Here is a 20,365-nt window from a genome sequence, read left to right on the forward strand (position 1 = left end):
CAGGGAAGCTGCTCCACTCTGCTTGCCCTTTCCAGGGCTTCTGTCCCAGCACCATTATTTCAACAGGAGCCCACGCTGGTTAATTACAGGTTGCTGGTGTTCAGGTAACCTTGTTCTCACGTGTGTAACCTGTTGGTAGGAATATTTTAATTCCACATAACCCGCAGAGTGCATCATCCTAGAAGCTGATGAGGTTTTAGAGTATTGGTTGAGACTGATGTGCAGATAAATGAAGGAGCATTGGTGTGAACCATTAATCTCATATCCTGCTCAGCTTCTTGTCTGCACACTTTCCCCTGATCCACTCAGTTTTCTTTCCCCTTCTTCTTCTTTTTAAAAAATATTTATTTATTTATTTGGTTGCACCAGGTCTTAGTTGCGGCAGGCAGGCTCCCTAGTTGTGGCTCCCAGGCTCCTTAGTTGTGGCATGTGAACTCTTAGTTGCAGCATGCATGTGGGATCTAGTTCCCTGACCAGGGATCGAACCAAGGCCCACTGCACTGGGAGCGCAGAGTCTTATCCACTGCGCCACCAGGGAAGCCCCTTCCTTCCCCTTCTTAATGAGTGTCTGCTCACTGCCTCCTATGAAAATTGCCCAGTGACTTGGCACAGGTGAATTCCTGATCTGCCTTGTGAACTCCTGCTTCACATAACCCTTTCTTTAGAACAAGAATGTGTATGTGAAAAAAGGTTAATCTGCTTTGATGCATTTATTATTTCTGGCTTGTAATAGTTTTCCCTCATGTTTCCAAAAGGTAAGTTGTTCGCTTCAAAAATTAATATATATTGCTGTGAATTAAAAGGTAATTTATTCTCTGTGGTTACACTCCCATCCTCACCTAACCTCTGTATGGTAGTAGTTCTCAAGGTTTAGTGTGGGGAGAATCACCTGGCAAGCTTGGTGAAGTGTGGGTTTCTGGAAAGATTCAGTCAGTCAGCCATGGGTGTCAGGAATCCTAGACAAGCATCCCCTGGCCCCTGTCATAGGTGTGGTTGGGGAATTCCACTACAGAAGCATTGCTCTATTGTACTGTCCAATGGGCATATGGTGTGAGCCACACATAATTTAAGATTTTCTAGTTGCCACATTAAAAAAAGTAAAAAGAAACAGCTGAAATGTTAATATGTATTTTATTAACCTAGAATGATATTAATCTAAAATATCATTTTAACATATAATCAATATAAAAATTATGAGCAAGATACTTTACTTTTTTTTGGTAATAAGTCTTCAAATTCTGGTATGTATTTTACATTCAGAGCTCATCAGATTCAAATTAGCCAATTTCAAGTACTCAGTCACACGTGGCTAGTGGCTATTTGTTTTGTTCTGGTCTCAGCTTACAGATAATGGTGCTACAGCTAGAAATGCCTGGGGAGGATTCACCTGCACCCTGGGTGCGCCCCGGACAGACATTTCCTCTTTCAGAGCTGATGTTGTGGCTGGACCAGCACTTGCAGTTCTTATTAGAATTGTAAGACACCCTCAGCAGCAACCATCAGGGAGCTTTGCAGACACAAGGGTCATGACTCACAGCTTTCAGAGGGTGCACAGCACGCCCCGGCCATACAGCAAGGTCAGTACTGGTTTGATATTTGTCTGTGAGCCAATTTAATTTCAATTCAGAAGTGACTTTTGATCCAGCAGATAATTGGGTGTTTTTGGAAAGAAATTGTAGGCATCTTGCTCATCCTAGGAGGGTGGTCCAATCAGCCCAACTCGGATAAAGTGAAATCTAATTCTCCATCACGTGGCTCCTGACCATTTGGCAAGACCGTATTTATGGTCTTTAGGTCAAAAAGCTTTGCCCCCCAAACTAAGACCCGAGGTGTGAATGTCAGGGAGCAAAAGTTAACAGCATGTGGTTCGTCATTGCAGGCTTCTTCCCCATCTTCCCACGCCCGCACTGTTTTCAACCACTCTGCAATGTTCCAAGCATCTTCTCCCCTCTCTTCTTTCCTTTTTGTATTTCTCTTTTCTTCTTTCCTTCACTACCCTCTTCTTCAAGTGAGAAGCAGAGTTCAGTAGAAAACAGCTGAAGGGTTGGGGAGACAGAAAAGGGAAAGATGAAAAGGAACAAATCTTGTCCTCCTACCGCTGGGCCTTGAGTCCTAGGAAAAGTCAAGAAAAACAGTGGTGTCCTCTATCCTCAGAGTCAGGGTTTCCCCCTCTGGTGTGAACTGAGCAAAAGGGTGCCCCCCCCCCCCCACCAGGCAGGCAGGAGTAGGATCGGCGCAAGTCTGCACTGGGGTCCGAGGTCTACTCAGCAGACACGAGGCCGTCCGCTGCCCTTGGTCTCGGACGTGGCCTCTGCTGGGTGCCACCAGCCAGGGGAACGTACTCAACAAGTGCACTGGCTCTTCTCCCTCGGCCCCGGGGCCGTGAGGACAGGACTGGAATCCAGGGGGAGGCTGCCCAGGGGGCCCTCCCCATACAAGGGCAGGCTATGGCGGGCCATCAGCTCCCTGGCCATCAGCACGAAGACCTCGTCGATGTTCTTGGACTCCTTGGCAGATGTCTCCAAGACAGCCAGGAGGCCGTGTTTCTCAGCTAGCGTGCAGGCATCCTCAAACAGAACGTGCCGTTTTTCCCACATGTCACATTTGTTCCCTGGGAGTGAGAGAGAAGCAGATATTCCGATGAGTAACTTAATCTGGTTTTTTATTTTTAATTTTTTAATTTTTTAAATTTTATTTTATTTTTTTTTTGCTGTACACAGGCCTCGCACTGTTGTGGCCTCTCCCGTTGCGGAGCACAGGCTCTGGATGCGCAGGCTCAGCGGCCATGGCTCACGGGCCCAGCCGCTCCGCGGCATGTGGGATCTTCCCGGACCGGAGCGCGAACCCGCGTCCCCTGCATCACCAGGCGGACTCTCAACCACTGCGCCACCAGGGAAGCCCTTAATCTGGTTTTTTTAAAAGGTGAACTTGAAAAAGAACATTTTAGTTTAGCAATAATGCACACATGCATTTGTTCACAAATAGTTACTGATGGCAGATTTACTGAAAATGAACCCAACGATGAATGGAAACAGAGCCACTATCTTTTTTTTTTTAATTGAAGTACAGTTGATTTACAATGTTGTGTTAGTTTCTGGTATACAGCAAAGTGATTCATATATATATATAAAATTTCAGATTTTTTCCATTATAGTTTATTACAAGATATTGAATATAGTTCCTTGTGCTGTACAGTAGGTCCTTGTTGGTTGTCTATTTTATGTTTAGTAGTGTGTATCTCTTAATCCTAAACTCTTAATTTATCCTTCCCCCACCTTTCTCCTTTGGTAACCATAAGTTTGTTTTCTACATCTGTGAGTCTGGCTCTGTTTTGTAAATAAGTTCATTTGTATCATTTTTTTAGATTCCACATATAAGTGATATCATATGATATTTGTCTTTGTCTGACTTACTTCATTCAGTGTAATCTCTAGGTCCATCCATGTTGCTGCAAATGGCATTATTTCATTCTTTTTTTTTTTTTTTTTTTTTGCGGTACGCAGGCCTCTCACTGTTGTGGCCTCTCCCGTTGCGGAGCACAGGCTCCGGACGCGCAGGCTCAGCGGCCATGGCTCACAGGCCCAGCCGCTCCGCGGCATGTGGGATCCTCCCGGACCAGGGCACGAACCCGTGTCCCCTGCATCGGCAGGTGGATTCTCAACCACTGCGCCACCAGGGAAGCCCTATTTCATTCTTTTTTATGGCTGAGTAAAATTCCATCGTATATATGTGCCGCATCTTCTTTATGCATTCATCTGTTGATGGACACTTAGATTGCTTCCATGGTTTGGTTATTGTAAATAGTGCTGCTGTGAACATTGGGGTGCACGTGTCTTTTCGACTCAGAGTATTCATGGAGCTGCTGTCTTAATTCACTGTCCTGTAAGAGCATTAAGAGCTGCTAGGAATGGGCTGGAGGTGTGTGTTTTATTGCCCAGGACAGGTGGAGCCCCTGTATTTGGGGACCATCATTCGTGCCAAGTGTGACGAGGTGAAGGCTGTGCTGGTGACCCTCTCTGGCTTCTCTCTACTTGCTTCATATCTTTTTCCTCTTTTCACTTTTTTTTTTTCCCAAGTGACTGTAGAGATGGGGCCTGGTCTCACTGAGGAGACTGTGATAAGATTTGTTGGATTCAAGGCATGGAGTGAATAGTGAAGGACAGAGCTATAATTTACATGCAATAAAATGCACAGACTTGAAGCAGACAGGTCAGTGAGTTTTGACAAATGTCTATGTCCCATAACCGCCATCCCCCTCAAGACACAGAACATTTGCAATTCCCCCAGAAGGCTCGATGAGGGATTTTGCCAGCACAGCCCAGGATTTACTGTAAGAGGAGAAGTACCCCATTTCTTTTCCTCCTCCTCCTCAATCCTACATTCATCTAATCACTGGACTTTGATCTCTCGGAGGCAGGAATCTAAAGGCGAAATTACTTTCTCACCAGGTTTGTTTCACTAGACATCAAGATTTATTACAAAGCTACAGTAATTAAGATGGGCTAGACCAGTGTTTCTTTATTGTCCTCATAGAGGGTCTTTTTAGATCTTTTTTCCCCCTAACTACCCCTTCGCCTCTGAAAAACAGTAAAACTTCCTATTTGGAAGAAAAATTTAGATTCACAGGAAATTGCACACACACACACACACACACGCGCGCGCGCGCACGCTATATATATATACAGAGAGGTCCAGTGTACTCTTCACCCAGTTTCCCCCAATGGTAACCTCTTGCACAACTACAGTACAGCATCAAAACCAGGAAATTAACACTAATACAACCCACAGAGCTTATTCAGATTTCACAAATTATACACACATTCCTTTGTGTTTATGTGTGCATATGTATGTGTGCAATTTGATCACGTGTAGATTCCTACACCTACCAGTGCAGTCAAGATACAGAACAGTTCCATCACCACGAAGTGCTCACTGTGCTACCATTTACAACCTCCCACCGGCTCTAATCCCTGACCCCCTGTTAACTAATCTGTTCTCCATCTGTATAATTTTGTCATTTCAAGAATGTTATGTAGGGACTTCCCTGGTGGTGCAGTGGTTAAGAATCCACCTGCCAATGCAGGGGACACAGATTCAAGCCCTGGTCCGGGAAGATCCCACATGCCGTGGAACAACTAAGCCCGTGCGCCACAACTACTGAGCCTGTGCTCTAGAGCCCATGCTCCGCAACAAGAGAAGCCACCGCAATGAGAGGCCCATGCACCGCAATGAAGAGTAGCCCTAGCTCCCTGCAACTAGAGAAAGCCCACGCACAGCAACAAAGACCCAATGCAGCAAAAATAAATAAATAAATTTTTTTTTAAAAAAAGAATCATACAGTAGGTAGCCTTTGGAGATTGGCTTTTCTCAGCATAATTCTTGAGATCCATCAGAGTAATGTATGTATCAGTAGTTTCTTTTTTATTGCTGAGTCATGTTCCATGGTATGGATGTACCACAGTTCGTTTAACTATCCACCGATATGAAGGAAACTGAGTTGATTCTAGTTTTTTATTATTATGAATAGTGCTTTAGTGAACATTTGTGTACAGACCCTACAAAATTTGTGTACAGACCCTACAGATACACTGTATATCTGGCCCTTTGGGGGCCACAAACCACTGTAATATCTAAAATATTTTTGTCCTCCAAGAGAATGCATGAAATAGACCAGTAGAGTAGAATAAAAAGCTCAGAAACAAACTCAGAAATATATGTACCCTTCACAGAAAGATGGTGCCACAGAGCAGTGGACAAGATTGCCTTTTTAGTCAATAGTACTGAGGCAATTGGATCTTTACATGAATAGTTACAAGTTTTTGGCCCAGACCTCTCACTGTACACCAGAATCAATGCTGGGTAGATTGCAGATCTAAATGTAAAAGTCATAATAAATTATAAACAAACAAATACAGCAAGCAAGGGAGGGTGGGAGGGAGACACAAGAGGGAGGAGATATGGGGATATATGTATATGTATAGCTGTTTCACTTTGTTATACAGCAGAAACTAACACACCATTGTAAAGCAATTATACTTCAATAAAGATGTTAAAAACACAGGGCTTCCCTGGTGGCGCAGTGGTTGAGGGTCTGCCTGCTAATGCGGGGGACGCGGGTTCGAGCCCTAGTCTGGGGGTAATCCCACATGCCGCGGAGCAACTGGGCCCGTGAGCCACAACTGCTGAGCCTGTGCGTCTGGAGCCTGTGCTCCGCGACAAGAGAGGCCGCGATAGTGAGAGGCCCGCGCACTGCGATGAAGAGTGGCCCCTGCTTACCACAGCTAGAGAGGGCCCTCGCGCAGAAACAAAGACCCAACACAGCATAAATTAATTAATTAATTAATAAACTCCTACCCCCAACATCTTCTTTAAAAAAAAAAAAAAAGATGTTAGAAAAACGAAAAACAAATAAATACAGCAAGCAAGCTTCAAAAGGTAATGTAAAGCTATGTTAATGATTTCAATTAGGGTAAATTTTCCTACATAGGATACAGGAAGCAATAATCATTAAGGAAAAGTTTGATGGATTGAAATATATTAAAATTAAAAATGTCTATTTATCAAAATACACCATCAGGAGAGTGAAGAGGAGAGTAAAAGCGAAAGATGAGGGACTTCCCTGGTGGTCCAGTGGTTAAGACTCTGAGCTTCCAATGCAGGGGGTGTGGGTTCGATTCCTGGTCGGGGAACTAAGATGCCACATGCCGCACGGCACGGCCAAAACATTAAAAAAATCAATAAATAAAATTTAAAATAAATAAATAAAAGTGAAAGATGTATTTGCAACACATGCAGTTGACAAAGGGCTCAGAGCTCCTTCAAGAGAACTGACTTCTGGAAGCATAGGTGACCCCAGCCCAGCTGCTCCCCCACTGTCCTCCGCCAGCTGGTGCAGAGGCCCCAGCACAGGGAGGCACTAACGCAGGCCCCTGCTGCAGAGACCAGGGTTCCATTCGTCTACCAGGCAGCTTTGGTTCAGGGCTGAACGAACCTTTCTTAGACACCATCCTCCTTCCTCCCTTCTCTCCTTTCCAGGGGCAGGTCTGCATCACATAGAAGACTCTCCCTGCCTCCTGCTCCTTCCTCTTTACCCCTCACAGCCATTTATCCCAATAAATCTCTTGCATGTCTATCAGATCCTGTACTGACATCTTCCTGGAACACCCGAACCAACATAGATTATTTACAGAAAACATAAGGTACTTGTAGGGATCAATAAGAAAAAGACAAAACAACAGGTAGAAAAATGGGCATGAGAATTGAAAAGAGAATATCCAAATAGCTAACAAGTGTATGAAAAGGTGCTTGACCTCAACAATGAATAGGGACCTGCAAATAAAAAACGCTAGTGATATCACGACACACTTATCAGGATGGAAGAAATGAAAAGGTCTGATAATAGCAAGTGCTGGTGAGGATGTAGAACAACCGGAACTTGCAGACCCTGCCGGCAGGAATATGGAGTCTGAGATGATCTTACTAGAATTGCAGGAGTGTGCAGTTCTGCTCCCAGGTGGGTACGCAACAGAAACGTGTGCCCATGTGGCATCAATAAACATAAACAAGGATGTTCAGAACAGCAATTTTCCTAATCGTCCCAAACTGAAAAAACTCAAATGTCTATCACCAATAGAAAGAAGAGAGACTTTGCAAAGGAAGATTATACAAATCATGCAAAAGAATAGGTTACAGTGACATGCAACACTATGGATGAAACTCATAAACTCCATGTTGAGGCAAAGAAGCTTAGACATAAAAGATATTTGTGTCAGGACTTCCCTGGTGGCGCAGTGGTTAAGACTCCGTGCTCCCAATGCAGGGGCCCGGGTTCGATCTCTGGTCTGGGAACTAGATCCCACATGCATGCCACAACTAAGGAGCCGGCGCAACCAAATAAATAAATAAATATATTTTTTAAAGATATTTGTATGACTCCACTTCTATAGAGTTCAAAAACAATAGCAAAACAAAACTGCAGCATTTAGTGATGTGGGCTTAGGGGGTAAGATGATATTGAGATTGTGTTTACCTTGTGGGGAGGAGAGGGAGTAACTGGGAGGGGCATGAAGAGGAGACTGAAGGGAGGGTGCTGCTGGCCATATTCTTTTTTTTTTTTTTTTTTTTTTTGTGGTACGCGGGCCTCTCACTGCCGTGGCCTCTCCCGTTGCGGAGCACAGGCTCCGGACGCGCAGGCTCAGCGGCCACGGCTCACGGGCCCAGCAGCTCCGCGGCACGTGGGATCTTCCCGGACCGGGGCACGAACCCGCGTCCCCTGCATCGGCAGGCGGACTCTCAACCACTGCGCCACCAGGGAAGCCCCCAAGAATTTTTTCAGTGGACATTACCCCTTCTGGTACTGTGGCAGGCTGAACAATGGTCCCCAAGGTACCAGGTTCTAATCCTTGGAAACTGTAACCATTACCTTATTTGGAAAAATGGTATTTGCAGATGTGATTAAGTTAAGGGCCTTGAGATGGGAGTGGGGCCTGGGGAGAGGAAGATATCTTGGATTAGCTACGTGGGCCCTAAACATGATTATGTACAGTATCCTTATAAGAGCCCGGTAGAGGGAGACTTGAGTACAAACATTGAGGATGTGAAGACGGCAGACACCGGAGTGATGGGGCCACAAGCCAGAGAATGATGGCAGCCATCAGAAGCTAGCGAGGCAAGGAACAGTCTCTTCCCAGAGCCTCCAGAGGGAGCACGGCCCTGCTGACACCTTGATTTCGGCCCAGTGACACTGAGTTCAGATTTCTGGCATCCGCAACTGAGAGAGATCAAATTTCTGTTGTTTTAAGCTGCTCGGTTTATGGTAATTAGTTATAGCAGCCACCGGAAACATTCAGGTACTACCTTCAAGAGAACTACATGCATCTGTGTAGCTAGTGAGGTTTAAGCTGGGGGCAAAGCCCTGCTTCTTGGTTGGTAGGGGAAGGGATGCTGTGGAAGTAGGAATCCCTGAGCCCAGAGTCTGGTCTCCTGCTCTGCATTCCTCACTTTGATCTATGGGGTTCTGGGCCGGGTTGCATTTATAATCTGCTCCTCCCATCACCGCAGCAGATTAATAGCCCTGACTCTCTGCCGTGCAGCCTCCCCAAAGCTGGTGGCTGCACACCTCAGGATGGACCCGGACGCCTGGTGGAAGGGAAAGAAACTGTGTGCTTGCTACATGGAATCCAAGTCCTTGCTTGCTAAGTGCTCTATGTTGGGCACCCAGAGAGATATGGGAAGGGGTCTTCATCTTGTCAGGGAGGCGTGAGAGACACACGGACAGTTAAATAGCCGTACAAGCATTTACCAGGCAGAGACAGGTCAGGAAATACTATATACTAAGGACCAGGTGAGAGGTATGAGTTGTTAGTAGTACAGACATGCAATCCCTTATCTGCCTTTCCCAAATCCGAAACACTCCACAACTCCTAAGTTTTTTGGTAATTCATCTGACAGTAAAATCTGCCCTCAACTGGCCATTTGAAGTTTTTATTCAACCTGATTTGTACGACTATTCATACATTTCACTGCATAAATATTAATGCATTTGACCACAGGGCCTTGGCCCAGACCCTTAGGGTATTATGTAACATAGAATGCACCCTTCTAAGATCTGCCAAATTCTGAACTGTGAAATCTTGTGTTCTAAGAGCTTTTTGCTGAGAGATTGTGGACCTTTAAATATAACAGGGGTTTAAGTGGAAAGTTTGCCCGAGATCCTAAGGGGACAAATAGCAGATGCCAAAGTATGTTAAGAGACAGAACAGCCACATAACCTACAAAAGGAAGTTGGCTCCCAAACCCTTACTCTGAGGGAGTAAGAAGAGTTAAGAAGTTAGAAACAGAGCAGTGGGGGATGAGAAAAAGATAAGAAGCAGCCATCTCCAGGGGGAAAGCAGGGCACCTTGTGAATGATGTTCAGGAATTTGTGCGTTATCTTGGGGGTGATGGGGACACCTAAGGTTTTAAACAGCGGGACAGGGGCTTCCCTGGTGGCACAGTGGTTAAGAATCCGCCTGCCAATTCAGGGGACACGGTTTCGAGCCCTGGGCCGGGAAGATCCCACATGCTGTGGAGCAACTAAGCCCGTGCGCCACAACTACTGAGCCTGCACTCTAGAGCCCGCGAGCTGCAGCTACTGAGCCGTGTGCCACAACTACTGAAGCTCACGCACCTAGACCCCATGCTCTGCAACAAGAGAAGCCACTGCAATGAGAAGCCTGCACACTGCAACGAAGAGTAGCCACCGCTCACCGCAACTAGAGAAAGTCCGCATGCAGCAACGAAGACCCAATGCAGCCAAAAATAAATAAATAAAAATAAAATTAAAAAAAATTTTTAGGGTCTCCCTGGTGGCGCAGTGGTTGGGAGTCCGCCTGCCGATGCGGGGGACACGGGTTCGTGCCCCGGTCCGGGAGGATCCCGCGTGCTGCGGAGCGGCTGGGCCCGTGAGTCATGGCCGCTGGGCCTGCGCGTCCAGAGCCTGTGCTCCGCAGCGGGAGAGGCCGCGGCAGTGAGAGGCCCACGTACACCAAAAAAAAAAAAAAAAAAAAAAAAATTAAAATAAGTAAACAGAGAGACGTTACTGAGGAGCTGGGTTCCCTGTGAATGGCTGGAGGGGGAGGAACAGGACAAATCAACGCACAGTCGTCTCTTTGATTTTGTATGGTGGTGACATTGGCCTCTAGGGGCTGAGAGAGAAAGAGCCATTGTGTGAAGAACCACGGAGACAGAATGGAAAATATGGTGCAAGCGGCAGGGACACTTCTGTGAGGAACAGCACAGTTGGCTATCCCAGATTAAGGCGAGGAGGCCACGGACAGGAAGACCCGTGGTGTCAGCCCTTGGGATTGGGTGCGTCATAAGAGGGAACACTGATCATCTTTGGGGGCGTTTCTAGAACCAGTTAAGAAGTGGGGCAGAGATATTTGTTACAACAGACAGACGAGGGAGTAAATATCAAGCAAAAGTTGTGAGACTCGTGGAAATCCCACCACGTCTTGGCATTTGTTCCCCTACACTCACCTGTTTCTGCAGTAGGGGGAGGAGGAGCGAAGGACCGTGCCGGTGGGGGGCGGGGCCAGCAAGGGGCGGGGCCAGCAAGGGAGGAGAAGGCGGCGGTGGAGAAGGGGTGAGGCCTTCCAAAGACACGGTAGAGGGGATGGCTGGGCAGAGTGGCTTTGCATGGCAGCTTTCAAGGTTCTTCTGCTTCAACGTGTCCTGGGAAGCCTGTGAATTTAATGGAAGAGGGATCCAGCCCACCTTCCTGGGTAACCGCCGGTGAAATTAGGACTGCATGGTTCCGCTCAGCGAGATGCAAGGGGTTCACACCCAAGCTTCCCTTCCCTGGGAGCTACTCTTGGTGGGGTTCCCACCTTCCCTGCCGGCTCAGCTATGTCCCCTCTCTCCGGGGGATGCCCTCTGAGCCCCTCATTCAGCAGGGCAGGACAGCTTTCCTGGATTGAGGTCTCAGCACTGTGCTAAGTGCTTTGTATGCTACCTTGTTTAATCCTTTCAATTCAACAATACCTTTGAGGCAGGTACCAGTTTTATAGATGAGTAAGTAGAAATGTAGAGTGAGGGATGAGACCAAGTTCAGACAGGAAGGACAGAGAGGGAGATTTGAACCCAAATCTGTCTGACTGCAAAGTCCAGGCACCGGAGTGGACGAGACATTGCCTCAACCAGAGCTTCAGGGGGCCTCCGGGGCGATGTCAGCCTCACCAGCTACTGGAAAGTGGTTGGACAGGAACTGAACCACCGGGGCTCTGATTCAAATCCTGCCTCACCCGTCAGTAGGTAACTCAGCTGAGCTCCTTGGCAGGATACTTAACCTCCAGAGGCCTCGGTTTCCTGCTGGGAGACGAGGATGGTCGTCTCTGCTTCTCAGGATGGTTGTGAGGATTAAATGAAGGGACCCAGGGGCAGACTCAGAGTGGAGTTTAGTAAATGTCACCTGTCATCAGATCTTCTTGTCGCCCCTCCTGGTCCTCACACTTCAGGAGCAGCTGTCGTGAAGGGTGTCAGAAACCTTGGCCAGTGCCCGCCTCGGTGCTTCGAAGAAGTGGTTATTGAGGAAGAAATACGGCTCTGTTGGGGTCAGTGTTTATTTTTATAACTCTGAACTCTGCCTTTTTCTTTTTCTTTTCTTAAAAATAGATTTATTTATTTATTTATTTATCTATTTTTGGCTGCGTAGGCTCTTCGTTGCTGTGCGCGAGCTCTCTCTAGCTGCGGCGAGCGGGGGCTACTCTGTTGCAGTGCGCGGGCTTCTCATTGCGGTGACTTCTCTTTGTTGCTGAGCACGGGGTCTAGGTGCGCGGGCTTCAGTAGGTGTGGTTCACGGGCTCTAGAGCGCAGGCTCAGTCGTTGTGGCGCACGGGCTTAGTTGCTCCGTGGCATGTGGGATCTTCCCGGACCAGGGCTCAAACCCGAGTCCCCTGCACTGGCAGGCAGATTCTTAACCACTGCGCCACCAGGGAAGCCCCCTTCTTTAAAAAAAAAAATAAATAAATAAATTTGTTTATTTGTGGCTGCGTTGGGTCTTCGTTGCTGCATGCGGGCTTTCTCTAGTGTTCTTTATATCTGAAGTCAAATCAAAAAAGTTTCTGGTCCCAGAGGGGACCTTTGGCTGAGATGTAACAAGAGAGAGGAGGCAGCTCACTCTTCTCCGAAAAGACAAGTCGCCCTCCGTGTGGAAGATGCTTCCCAGTCTCACTCATCTCTCCTGGTTTCTGCCATGAGGGAAAAGACACAGCCCCTCTGAAAAAAGGGGCTAAGTTTGAGGCGCATTTTCTTTGGCAGCTGGCTGTGGATAGGGAGCTTTTGATCGGATGCAGCACGAAGGAACGAGCCCCGTCTAGGCTCTTGGAATGACTTTGCTTCTTAAGTTACAAGGAGCAGAATGACTTACAAAGCAGCATTCTCTTCAAGGCCGTGCATGTGACAGGGGCTAGACTGTGACTTAAAACAGCAAAGAAAGGGAAAACGTGGTTCTAGAATAACAAGTCCTTTTTGGAATCGCAATGGTAATAATAAATGGGCTAGATGTGCCAGCGATGTGTGCCAGTGACCTCTTCTGTGGACTGTCTGCAGCCCGGCTATGCTTCCTGTCACTGCCTCACCCCCTCAGGGCCCAGTTGTTTGGTCCAGGCCGGGCACCTTACCCCAGGCCTGCCCGCCCGGGGGGTTGGCCAGCAGCCTGGGCCAGCCTTTGCCATGAGAAAGTGGAATGGGGCGGGACTTCTCTGATGGTCCAGTGGTTAAGACTCCGCGCTCCCAATGCAGGGGGCCTGGGTTGGATTACCTGGTCAGGGAACTAGATCCCGCGTGCGTGCCGCAACTGAAAGATGCTGTGTGCTGCAACTAAGACCCGGCGTAGCCGAAAACATAAATAAATAAATATTTTTTTAAAATTAAGTATTAAAAAAAAAGGAATGAGGCAATGGGATTTCCTTTCTGAGGAATGTGAGCTAGAGGGTAGGAGAGAATGAGGGCTTTTGTGGCAGGAGCAGGTGGGGATGATGCTTTGAGGAGCCCAGGAGGGAGTATTCAGGGGGAGAGAGTGCTGCAGGCCCACAGTGTCCTGAATGTAAGAAGCAGCTCGGAGAGGAGACAACCCAGATACACAATGGTGGAGGAGGCTGGTACACAGAGCCCAGCCCTGAGAGGAGGGTCCCCAACTTCCTGCTTGCGATGGGTGGCCTGGCTCCACTGTGTCTCCCGCTCTGGCTGGGCTTGACTGCTGGGCTGGGTTTTCCTAGGTCCCAGGGACTTGTACCCTCACCATAAGCACCCCACCCCATTGTTTAAGGAATACAGAGGAGTTAGTTCCCTCAAACAAACGAACCTTCTAGAAACAAATCCCACACCCGTTATGAAGCACCCACTATGTGCCAGGCACTGTCAAGCGATGTATACACATTATCTCATCACATCTTTACAAGAACCCTAGTGAATACTGATTGCATATTATAGATGAGGAAACTAAGGCTCAGAAGGTAACTTACCACACAGCTAGGATATTCCTGTCCATGGATAAATAATCCACTAAACATGGTATGTTTAGCTCTCAGTCCCACAGCAGCTGTCTAGACCTGTGCTCTGCAAACTTTAATTTGCATATGAATCTCTCTAGGATCCTGTTAAAACGAAGATTCAGATTCAGTAGGTCTGGAATGGGGCCTGAGATGGGGCACTTTTAACAAACCCCAACGTGATGGTGATGCTGTGGATTTTTAGGGCAGTGAAAATACTCTCTATGATATCATCATGGTGGAGACTTGTCATTAGACATTTGTCCAAACCCACAGAAAGTACAACACCAAGAATGAGCCATAATGTAAACTATGATGTTCAGATGACTATGATGTGTCAATGTAGGTTCATCCTTTGTAACAAATGGACCACATTGGTAGGAGATGTTGATATGGGAGAGGCTATGCATGTGTAAGTACAGGGGGCATATGGGCAATCTCCATACCTTCCCAATTTTGCTGAGAACCTTAAAAACTGCTCTGAAAAAATAAGTCTTAATACAAAAAAAAAAAAGGAAAAGAAACCTAAAACCCAAAACGCCAGTGATTCTGGTGCTGCTGGTCCGTGGACCACACTTTGAGTAGCAAGAACCTAAACCAACTTGCCAAAATTAAGCAGCCACTTGGTAAACATTAGTGTCCTTAGGAGGGGCACTGCTTGCAAAGCTAATACTATAGGGAAGTGACAGCACGTTACCCGTTTCTGAATGCACAGTGTGACGGCACGTATTTCAAGCTGTGAGTTCGCTTTGTGTAGTTGAAGTTGCGGTTAATTTTGATGTTGGCTTGTGAAGATTTGCTCAGCATCTTAGCAGGTGTGAGAAGTCATTCAAGAGTGTTGTCAGTCACAGTCATCTGAGTGGCCCCTCCGGGGACTAAGAGCCATCTGACGCCGTGAAGCTCAGACTACAGAATACTTCCTGTGTAGTCTGTACAGACGTGTGTCGAATCAGCCAGGGTGTACCTTCATCTAGATGTCTGGCCCCATCTCAGGTTTTAGCAGTGAGAAACTCTAGGGTGGGGCCCTGGCATCTGCATTCTCAACGAGTTCAAGCCACCCCACTCTCATGCTCAAGTGAACCTGATGGGAATTTCTGGCCCAGATGTTTTCTGAGGTCCCATCCGCCACGTGCACTTTTATGGCTTCCTGTTCCACTGCCATTGGAAACACAGAGAAAGCTGAGCATGGGGGGCGGCGGGCAGTCAAGGAAAGCGAAACACTTTGAAATCGACCTACCAATCAGCATGATGACCAAGTTTGCCGCCCCGTATTTCTCTATCTCGTGAATCCAGTGAGGAACAGACTCGAACGTGGACCGCCGGGTGAGGTCGTAGGCAATGATGGCCGCGTGGGCACTGCGGTAGTAGCTTTGGGTGATGGTCCGGAAGCGCTCCTGGCCTGCAGTGTCCCACACCTGCATCTGGAGAAGGGCAGGAAAGGGGGTCCGCATCAGGAGTTCCCACCCCCGATGGGAACTTGCTTGCCTAAGTCGTTCCCTGGGTCTCAGTTCTAGAGATCCAGATTCAGGAGGTCTGGGGTGGGGCCCAGGAATCTGGGTTTTTTTCAGTTGCTCCCCAGGGTAATCTGGATGTGCTTTCAGGTTGGGGGCCGTCACCTAAGGTGCCCTTCAGTGGGAGAGGCAGATCCAATGTCCTAAGGTCTGGTGTTTTTTTTGCCTTCCTACCATACTCATCCCTTCGTCCAGATGTTGAGCTTTATCTTTTGAGTCTGTCCACTGATGTTAATGCCTGAAAAGGTGATAGCATTGGCTGAACTGTTTTGATTTTAAAGGACCATTCGGCTGTTCATGTTTAGAAGTGTTATCATAATACTACCTTCCCAATTACTGTCCCAGGCAGTGGCGTCAATTTATACCCCCTCCAACAATGTCTGAAGGTACCTGTTTCTTCATACTCACATTATTTATAAAATGTATTTTTTAAAGAAGGTTTGCAAACATACACAAAACTAGAGGGAATAAAACAGTGAACCCTCATATATCCATATAATTATCAAGATTTTGCCACTCTTGCTTCATGGAACCATTTCTGTTGATTTCTTTGACGTATTATTTTAAAGAGAGTCCCAGACTTCATGTCATTTCATGCCTACTCCCATCAATGTACATTCCGAATACAAATGGACATTTTCTTATGTGACCATAACACCATTATCACTGCTAATAAACTTTTCAATAACTCCTTAGTATCATCTAATACTCAGATCATATTAAAATTTCCTGATTGGCTCCAAATGTCTTTTTTTTTTTTAGAAATTGCACTTTTGTTTGATTTAATTTAAAAAAATTTTTTAGCTGCACGGTGCGGCACATGACATCTTAGTTCCCGGACCAGGGATCAAAACTGCGCCTGCCCCCCACCCGCCAATAAAGCAGAAACTAACACACCATTGTAAAGCAATTATACTCCAATAAAGATGCTTAATAAATAGATAAATTAATAAATTAATAAATAAATTAATTAATTCAAAAACAAAACAAAACAAACCTGTGCCCCCTGCATTGGTAGCGTGGAGTCTTAACCACGGGCTTGCCAGGGGAGTCCCTCCAAAATGTCTTTTACTATTGTGTTTGTTTAATAAGGATCCCACGCAAAATCCACTTATTACATTTTCACCAACACTTTTTGATCTTCTTTGATCAAATGGGTAAATGATATTATCTCACCTATTTTAATTTCATTTCTTTAATTATGAGTAACAATGGGCACCTTTACTTTTTCACAAAAATGTATGAGCCAGTTTATATAACATCTGTGAAGTAGCTGTTTTGTCTAATCTGTGAAGTGCCTACATTTTGTATTTGGTTGTTGGTCTTTTCTTTGATGTTTATCAGAGCTCTTTTCACATCAGAGAAATTAGCTCTCTGTCAGTTCCATATTTGCAAATGTTTCTTTCCAGTTTGTCACTCATCTTTGACTTTGTTTATGGTATTTTTGAGTAAGTAGAAATTTCACCTTTATATGATCATATAGAAGAGTATTAATTTGACCTTTAAATAGTTAGAGGGAGCAATATTTTCCCTCATGGCTTCTGGATTCTTGTCTTACTTTAAAGCCTGATTTCTCTATTCCTCAATGATAAAAATAAATACTCCTATGGTTTTTTTTCCTGGTATTTTAATGATTTCATATTTTATATTTAAATCTTTCACTCCTCAGGCATGTGTTTCGGGGTTAGGAACCACGGCTGAAAGAGGCAGACCCACCGCTGTCCCCCTCTGACCTTCACTTTCTTGCCGTTGATCTCCAGGGCACGCACAGTGAAGTCCACCCCAATGGTGTTCTGCTGCGTCTCAGTGTAGACCCCGGACGTGAAATGCCGCACCACACACGTCTTCCCCACGTTGGAATCCCCGATGAGGATAATCTTGAACAAATAGTCAAAGTTCTCATCCGCTGCCCTGGCTGAGCCGGAGAATTGCATGGCTCTTGCCACCTAGGACAGATCAAGGAAGAAGAGAAGGAATTCAGTCTCTCTTTATTTTATTATTTTTTTTTTTTGCGGTACGCGGGGCCTCTCACTGCTGTGGCCTCTCCCGTTGCGGAGCACAGGCTCCGGACCCGCAGGCTCAGCGGCCATGGCTCACGGGCCCAGCCGCTCCGCGGCATGTGGGATCTTCCCGGACCGGGGCACGAACCCGTGTCCCCTGCATCGGCAGGCGGACTCTCAACCACTGCGCCACCAGGGAAGCCCCAGTCTCTCTTTAGTGCAGCCGCCCTCAACCTTTTCGGCACCAGGTTTCGTGGAAGACAAGTTTTACTCGGACGGGGTGCGGGGCCAGGATGGTTCAGGAGGCAAGGCGAGCGGTGGGGAGAGGCTGTCAATACAGATGAAGCTTCGCTCACTCGCCCGCCGCTCACCTCCTGCTGTGCGGCCCGGTTCCTAACAGGCAGGACCGGTACTGGTCCACAGCCCGGGGTTTGAGGACCCCTGTGTCAGTGACCAGCTACCAGGGGCCGGGCAGTATTCTTGGCACTCGGGATTCAGCACAGGACAGGACAGGTCACTGTTCTCCTAGCACTGCCATCCTCGTGGGAGAAGGATGTTAATTACTGGCCAGGTAAGAGGGAGCTGCCCGCACAGCCCCCACCTGTCCTAGGTGAGTTAACATTACTTTAGGGGTGACCTTGGAATGAAGAGGTTCTACAGCTGTTCTCTGCTGGGCCCAGTACACGGTCAGCACTCTCAGGTGCCAGCATTGACTGGGACGTCCCTGGCAGTCCAGGGGGGTTAAGACGCCATGCTTCCAGCGCTTCCACTGCAGGGGGTGGCGGGTTTGATCCCTGGTCCGGGAACTAAGATCCACATGCCTCGGGGCCCAGCAAGGAGTGTTCTACCTGCCAGTCATCAGGTGGGAGACACGCCTAGCTGTCAGCCTATCTCCATGTCACACTGGAGGAAGACAAGTTACTGGAAGACTGAATGGCCAGGCAACCAGCAGCAAGCATCAATGAGCCCTGACAGACAAGTCAGTTTCGGGAAGAGTCACAGAGCCCTTTTCTTCTGGTTGGCACCTGCTTTTTCTTGTCCTGCAAATTACGACTCTGAGAATATTCAAAATGGAAACTGTGGGGAATTCCCTGGCAGTCCAGTGGTTAGGACTCTGCGCTTTCACTGTCAAGGGCCCCGTTTCAGTCCCTGGTTGGAGAACTAAGATCCCACAAGCCTCGAGGTGCAACAACACAAAACAAAACAAACAAAAAAACCCCCTGTGGTTCGAATGTTTGTGCCATACTCTACCATAGGCTGGAAAAGAAAGTTTCTCATGACAGTGTCTCCCAAACGAACTGATTATCAGAATTACCTGGGAAGATAATTAAATATATATATATATATATATTCCTGGAGCCCATCTTAGGTCTGCTAAATAGATTTAAAAACATGCACACACTCCCAGGTGATTTTGAGGACTGGCTAGCCTTGGGAAGTGTTGACCGACACAATCACCCACCTGAAACTTTATTACCACCTTCAGCGTCTCTGCTTAAATATCCACAACATCTCAGATCACAAGGAGCTCACTACCTCCTGAAAAAAATCTATGTTGTGTGCACTGCTCTAACTTACATGGGCTTGAAATCTATCTCCCCGAGGTTTCCATCTGTGGACCCTCATGCTACATCAGGACTCCTATTCCTCATGACAGCAGATTCCTACTCCACGGCCCAGCAGATATCTGGAGCAGCAACCATGTCCCCTCATGGCAGATATACCGGGGCCCTTCAACTGTTCTTCGGTTGTGTTGGGTCTCCTCGTCAGATGTCTCTTAAAAATACAGGAAACCTTATTTCTTTTTTTTTGTAGTACGCGGGCCTCTCACTGCTGTGGCCTCTCCAGTTGCGGAGCACAGGCTCCGGACGCGCAGGCTCAGCGGCCATGGCTCACGGGCCCAGCAGCTCCGCGGCACGTGGGATCCTCCCGGACCGGGGCACGAACCCGTGTCCCCTGCATCGGCAGGCGGACCCTCAACCACTGCGCCACCAGGGAAGCCCGGCAACCTTATTTCATTTGATGACGAAATTTGATGTGCTGCAAATTGTTCCTGCCTACGACACCCTTCTTCATTTCCCCCAGTTTTAGTTTTTGGTTTTCTGAGAAGTCCTAGAAAAGCCCAAGTCTGTATCATCGCACAAATTAAAATCTGTACGTAAAAACCACGAGCTTTAAACGGATGGAGGATCCTACACTTCTCTTGGACTCCTCTGAAATCACTATGGCTAAATGATCCAGCAGACACGAGACATAATCAAACAACTCTTCCCCGGGCTTTTCAAGTAAAGAAAGCCATTCCACTTCCGGTGTCTTATCCCTGTAATTTGAGCTGAAATCTTACTTCCATGCCCGACCCCCACACCAAGTAAGTCCTCAGAGTTTCCACAAAAACCCCCTGCACCTCAGCCAACACGCCCTGCAAGGAGAAACAAGCGATGTCCACCCTCCCAACACCCTCTATCCTGCATCCTGTAACCTGCACCTGTTGCTTACCTGTCTGGCTCTCTCACCTCTGCCAGTAGGTAATGTTTGCTCTTTCTCCTGGTTTTCCTTTTGGTCCTCCGTGCCCCTTCTTCCTCCTGTCTCGAGGCGTGGTGGGAACTGTAGTTCTGTCCCCAGGTGTCAGGTTTGGTGGCCTGAGAAAGCGAAAGGAAAGTGTCAACCCTCCCTCCCTCCGCCTCCGCCTCCCTCCCCATCCGGAGGAGCTGCCACTGGGTACAAAGCACGGGGTGAGGCCACACGAGGTCACCTTTCCTCCGCTTCTTAGCATCACATGTTATCCAGCAAACCCCAAATGAAAAGGACTAGCCTGCCACCTCAG

The 20,365-nt window shown here is 47.4% G+C and overlaps 1 protein-coding gene across 2 annotated transcripts; it reads right to left on the minus strand.

Annotated features, from left to right (window-relative positions):
- Positions 1-1,113: 1,113 nt before the first annotated feature.
- Positions 1,114-20,151, minus strand: RAB19 (RAB19, member RAS oncogene family). 2 transcript variants are annotated; one of them, XM_067041994.1, is made up of 4 exons: positions 20,055-20,151; positions 17,275-17,487; positions 15,268-15,451; positions 1,114-2,611 (listed from the first exon to the last, which is right to left on the minus strand). In XM_067041994.1, exons 2-4 carry the CDS (start codon positions 17,473-17,475, stop codon positions 2,343-2,345), a joined length of 654 nt encoding a protein of 217 aa, XP_066898095.1. In that variant the 5' UTR covers positions 17,476-17,487; positions 20,055-20,151; the 3' UTR covers positions 1,114-2,342. The 2 variants fall into 2 exon arrangements, with proteins under 2 accessions (XP_066898095.1, XP_058930933.1); XM_059074950.2 differs by having other exon boundaries at positions 1,122-2,611; positions 20,038-20,110.
- Positions 20,152-20,365: the final 214 nt, after the last annotated feature.

Source organism: Kogia breviceps, chromosome 9, assembly GCF_026419965.1.
Source record: "Kogia breviceps isolate mKogBre1 chromosome 9, mKogBre1 haplotype 1, whole genome shotgun sequence".
Classification (NCBI taxonomy): domain Eukaryota; kingdom Metazoa; phylum Chordata; class Mammalia; order Artiodactyla; family Physeteridae; genus Kogia; species Kogia breviceps.

Coding starts and splice junctions, on each gene's coding strand:
- RAB19 (XM_067041994.1), bottom strand. CDS start 17,475: ATGCAATTCTCCGGCTCAGCCAGGGCAGCGGATGAGAACTTTGACTAT. Junction 15,452..17,274: donor TCAACGGCAAGAAAGTGAAG/GTCAGAGGGGGA, acceptor GCCCTTCTCCAG/ATGCAGGTGTGGGACACTGC. Junction 2,612..15,267: donor CTTGGTCATCATGCTGATTG/GTAGGTCGATTT, acceptor TCTCACTCCCAG/GGAACAAATGTGACATGTGG.